At 45.4% G+C, this 5,801-nt stretch overlaps 1 protein-coding gene across 6 annotated transcripts in view; it reads right to left on the reverse strand.

The window, feature by feature from the left end:
* The window catches only part of LOC8074936 (nicotinamide adenine dinucleotide transporter 2, mitochondrial), a 46,802-nt gene continuing 42,042 nt past the window's right edge, over positions 1,042 to 5,801 (reverse strand). For 5 of the 6 annotated variants that reach the window (XM_021457417.1, XM_021457418.1, XM_021457415.1 and 2 more), the window contains one exon: positions 1,042 to 1,634. In XM_021457417.1, coding sequence (XP_021313092.1) covers positions 1,413 to 1,634 — 222 coding nt within the window. In that variant the 3' untranslated portion in view covers positions 1,042 to 1,412. Of the gene's footprint in view, positions 1,635 to 2,527; positions 2,751 to 5,801 lie in introns of all 6 variants that reach the window. The other variant, XR_002451446.1, reaches the window with a different exon arrangement.

A 5,801-nucleotide genomic window follows, 5' to 3' on the forward strand; every position in this document is an offset into this window, starting at 1 on the left:
GGTTTCCCGTCCTTGACCTTCACCGAGTTCTGCTCCAGCCTCAACATCACCAGTGACTAGTTGTGTCTGTGGAGGGCTCGTGTGTTATACTTCTTCGCGTCCAGTCTGTAAACTCCGTTGCGACGGTAGTTCAGACCGCGGAGGGTGTTAGAGTATGAGTACATTAGGCCCATGAGGCTAGGCCCATGAGGCCCATGTATGTCACTATATTGCTAACCCTCTAGGGTTAGCCCAGATTAAGGAAAGTCGGAATTTCAGCAGAAGGTGATCACTTTGCTATGGCTGTGGTGGAGGGAGAGATACGCAGAGGGAAGAAGGGCACAGGTGCTCGACTATTGACGTAGCATGTGTTGCAGCTTCATTGTCTGACCATTTTCCGACAACAGATAAAACGCTGAGTGCAACAGCTGTTGTTCGGAGAAGGAGAACCACATGAGGGAATACTTAAACTGAACTCTGATGGTGCGTTCTTCAGTCACGAGAAGTCAGGAGGATGGGGCTTTGTCATCAGAAACGACAGGGTTTTGTCATCAGAAACCACATCGGCCATATAGTGCTAGGCTGCTAGCGGGTGCTGGCCGTGAGGATTTCATCCAAGATGCTTTCCATGCAAAGATTTGGTCGTGCTAGCAGGAGTCAGAGGAGCGGCCAGTCTGGCACCTCTCGCCTGCGGGTTGAAACGGACGCCACCATGGTCAGAGATGCACTGGAAACTGAGTATCGGATGTCCACGATTGGGACATCACCACGGTAGTAAAAGCTTTTGCTGAGTTTAGATCTTTTTTCCATTTGTCTGTCCTCGAGTCTGTAATCAAGTAGCGCATGCGCTTGCTGCTTTGGGTCGTAAAAATCCTAGTGAGTCTGTTCACTTGGGAAGTGGTGTCTCAGGATGTTGGGGGTCCTGGTGACCACCGATTTACCTGGCGTTGATGAGTAATGAAAACCCTATGATTTAAAAAAAGCATTCCTTTCCTCCCAGCTTGGTTCCATGTGCTAATGATGAAAGTATGGCAAGATCCCCTTAGTCGACCAAGTGACAAGTGGCAAAGAATTTGGTAACTATTAAAACCAAGTTTGGCAAAATTTTGTGGCTACATGAACCAAACAGAACAGGTACAAACTCGCAATCGCGGTCAGCATATTTTGTAGCCTACGATCGGCTCGTAGCAATAGTTTAACAAACAGATCAGAGAAAAAGTTTCTATATCACGACACTAGATTTTCTGTTAGTCTCTTTATTTCACAAAAATCGTTCTTCAAAAGCCTCCAATTCGACAGTAATTGGAAAGCGGCAATGCAACCACGATAACCAACTATTACACCTGCAGCTAGGTTGGAGTTCATCTCTGCCAGAACTTCAATGGCAAGACTTCAATGGCAAATCTGCTACCTTCAAGCGTCTGAGTAGGGATTTAGGGAGCCAGAAGCTGGTGCATGAGCCGATTGATCATTTCATAGCTGGTAAAAGTAATGACAGCATTTGGGGTAGTTCTCAGCAAGTTGGTTGCACAGCCTCGGTAAAAGCCAGGAAAACCCTCCTTCTGGTACACTTGCTTTATACAGTCAGCGACACCACTATACCGTGTAGCACCATGATGATCACGGCCTTGTTCTTGCAGCTTGGATCGTACAACCTGCCAATACAAGTCAACATATCATCAGTGTTTAAAATTGGAGAGAAAAACATAGTGCCAAGTGCCTATTGCGTATCACGGAAGCTACAACAAAAGTCAACTGGCAGGAGTAGAACCAGCAGTAAAACCAAGCCAACCTAACAAAGGCACCATTTCACGGTTTGGTTTGAATGGTTTCCACAGGTTAAACAAATAGTGGCAGGTGGTAGAGTTATGGACCATCACAGCTGGCTGAAGATGTCGATTTGGTCCACAACCTGTGCGGAAGGCTCAGAGATGCCTCCAAGCCAAATGGAGGCAGATCCAACCAAGCTATTGGTGGCCTTGAGTACTGCTGTGTAGATAAAGAGCACGTGCGCGGGCACTGTGTAGTCTAGCAATGCACAAAAACCCTCTCCGGCTTTCCCAACAGAGCATGAGAACTGTCATGGTAGCCACATATTGTGGCGTTGGCGCAACCTGCAGCAGCAACATCTTGACAACTTCAGCTGAGGCACTGCGAAGGCATGCCCTAGTAAGAGGCCAGGAGAGCACTGTGTTGAGGATGGAGAACCATAACATGTCAGAGCACGGTTAAGGAGGTAGGTGGAGGTGTGCAAGCCCTCAGCCCAGAAGCGAGTAGGAAGGGAGGCCTGTAGGAGAAGAGTGCGCACGGTGTCACTGGCGGTGCGAATCATGCGCTCAGCCTTGCTGTTCTCAGAGGAGGTATACATGCGCTCAGCCTTGCAGGATAATGCAGCAAAGTGGTGGCAGACTTACAAGCTCAGTAACCCTTCTGTCAGTTGGCAACAGTTCACTGTTGACATCTATGAGGTTTTTGGCACTGATGATTACAGGTCGGCAATCAATGAATTGTTGGATCTCAAACAAACAGCTACGGTGGAGGACTATACCACTCAGTTCAAATCTTTGCAATATGAGGTGTCCATGCATAGCTGTCAGTGTTCTTTGCCACTCAGTATGTTAGAGGTCTGAGGGAGGATATTCGAGCTGTGGTCGAGCCCCAAGTGCCAACTACTGTGGAAAGAGCAGTGGTCATTGCAAGAATTCAACAAAAAGTGGTGGAAAGACAGAAGCTGAAGTTGCCCAACAGGAATCCCATGCCCAAAGCTGCACCTGCCAAAGGGGACACCAAACCAGCCATTCAATATGGGAATTTGTGGAGGGATAAACAATTGAGAAATTACAGAAAGGCCAACAATCTGTGCTATCAGTGTGGGGAGAAATATGAGCCAGGCCATGCAGAAGTTTGTGCCAAACGAAACAAACCACACATGAATGCTTTAGCTCTCAATGAGTTGGATAGAGAACTTAATGATGATGTGTTGAATGAAATAGCCATAGATGAAGTGCTCACTGAGAACTTTTGTCAACTCTCCCTTAATGCAATATCTGGAACAGAAGTTGGTGACTCTATCCAACTAAAAGCAACTGTCAAAAAACAAAACCATGCTTATTTTGGTGGATACAGGCAGTAGTCATAGTTTTGTCAGCTCCCATTTTGTCCAGTTGAACAGGCTACCAACTTCTGATATCAAGCCACAACAAGTCAAGCTGGCTAATGGCAATTGGATGACTACAACCAAGCAGGTCAAGGGATTGGACTGGTATATCCAAGGACACACGTTCACTACTGACATGATAGTGTTGGATCTCCTTCCCTATGACGCTATATTGGGGTTTGATTGGCTGAAAGCTTATAGTCCCATGACATGTGACTGGAAGGGTAAAACTTTGCAGTTCACACATCAGAATAGGAGTGTGGTCCTCCAAGGCATCCAATCAAAACCATTAGAACTCAATGCCATTTCTGCCAAACAAGTGTATTAGTCTACATATGGTAATGATATCTGAGCATATGTCATTCTGGAAACAGTGGGCTCTCCCAATTCAGAATCACCTCAGCCAAAGGAGGATGAAGACATTCAACTCCTGCTCCAACAATATGCTGATGTGTTCCAGGAACCAAGTAGCTTACCCCCCCACAGAAGTTATGATCATGCCATCTCTCTATTTCCAGATGCAGTACCTATTAACTCAAGACCATATCATTATTCACCTCAACACAAAACTGAGATTGAGAAGCAGGTGAAGCAACTATTGGCAGATGGATTCATTACACACAGTCATAGCCCTTTTGCTTCCCCAGTACTTTTGGTCAAGAAGAAGGATGGCACATGGCGTTTTTGTGTGGATTATAGAAAATTGAACGCCATGACAATCAAGAATAGATTCCCTATGCCCATAGTGGAGGAGATCTTAGATGAGCTGGCTGGATCTACATACTTCACAAAGCTGGACATGAGATCAAGATATCACCAGATAAGGATGTTACCCTCTGATGAGCATAAAACTGCCTTCAAAACACATCAAGGGCATTATCAATTCAAAGTGATGCCCTTTGGTCTCACAAATGCACCTGCTACCTTTCAGTGCATAATGAATCAGCTGCTGCAACCCTACCTTAGGAAGTTTGTATTGGTGTTTCTAGATGATATACTCATTTATAGTGCAACCAGAGAAGAACATTTGGAGCATATTCAGCAAGTCCTGGACACCCTGAGACTTAACAAATTCTACTTGAAGGCTTCTAAATGTACTTTTGCCAAACACAGTTTAGAGTACCTGGGCCATATTATTTCAAGCAGAGGAGTGGCTATTGATCCAGCTAAAACAGCTGACATGCTGAGATGGCCAACACCTACATCTACAACTGAATTGAGAACTTTTCTGGGTTTGACAGGCTACTATAGGAAGTTTGTGCAGAAATATGATATCCTGGCTAAACGACTTACCAATGTCTTAAGGTTGAAGACCTTCCAGTGGTCAGCACAGGCTCAGGAAGCAGTTGACAACCTGAAGGTCGCCATGACAAAAACACCAGTGCTGGCACTATCCAACTTTCAAGAACAATTCACAGTAGAAACTGATGCTTGTGCAGATGGCATTGGAGCAGCTCTCATGCAAAAGGGGCAACCAATAGCATTTCTGAGTAAAGCATTGGGGGACAAACACACGAACATGTCAATCTATGAGAAAGAGTTCTTAGCTTTGATAATGGCTGTGGAAAAATGGAGGGCTTATTTGCAGAGGCAGGAATTCATTATCCTCACTGACCACAAATCACTCTCTTACCTCAATGAACAGAACCTTCACTCTGAAATGCAAAGGAAAGCCATGACAAGGCTGATGGGTCTGCAGTTCAAAATCATCTACAAAAAGGGCAAAGAAAATCAAGCTGCTGATGCTTTGTCCAGGGTAGCACATCTTATGGCTCTTCAGGCTGTGTCCTTACTTCAGCCTCAGTGGTTACAAGAGGTACTCAATTCTTATGCCACAGATAGTCAGGCTCAACAGTTATTGGCTCAGTTGGCACTCAATAGTCTAGATGACAGAGGCTACAGTTTGGACAATGCGGTCATCAGAAAACATAACTTAATTTGGGTTGGCCAAAATTCAGCTTTGCAGACCAAGCTCATTTCAGCATTGCACTCTAGTGCAGTGGGTGGTCATTCTGGGGTTAATGCCACATATCACAGATTGAAGAAGCTATTCACTTGGACAGGCATGAAAATGGATGTGGATAATTTTGTCAAACAATGTAACATCTGCCAGCACACCAAGCATTCTACTGCTCATCCAGCAGGACCGTTACAGCCACTACCTATTCCTGCTGGGGTATGGCAGGACTTATCCATGGATTTCATCGAAGGGTTACCCAAGTCTGATGGTCATAGCGTCATTTTGGTGGTGGTTGACAGGCTGACGAAGTTTGCTGTTAATCTCTCCCTGACCACTGCATACCATCCCCAGACAGATGGTCAGACAGAGCGGGTCAATCAATGCCTCGAGATGTATCTCAGATGCTCAGTCCAGGATTCACCCACCACATGGAAGAGTTGGTTGTCCTTGGCACAGCTTTGGTATAATTCTTCTTTTCATAGCTCTTTAGGGTGCTCTCCATTTAAGGCACTATATGGGTATGAACCAAACTTGGGATTACATCCAACACCAAGGTGTTGGAAAGGATTGGAAACAGTGCTTACAAATTACAGTTACCTGAAGCAAGTGGCATTCATTCGGTGTTTCACATATCCCAGCTCTAACTTACCACCCGATTACACACCGGTCTTCTCTACCTTGCAATGACTACTGATTTGCAGGCTT

This window comes from Sorghum bicolor, chromosome 3 (assembly GCF_000003195.3).
Source record: "Sorghum bicolor cultivar BTx623 chromosome 3, Sorghum_bicolor_NCBIv3, whole genome shotgun sequence".
Taxonomy (NCBI): domain Eukaryota; kingdom Viridiplantae; phylum Streptophyta; class Magnoliopsida; order Poales; family Poaceae; genus Sorghum; species Sorghum bicolor.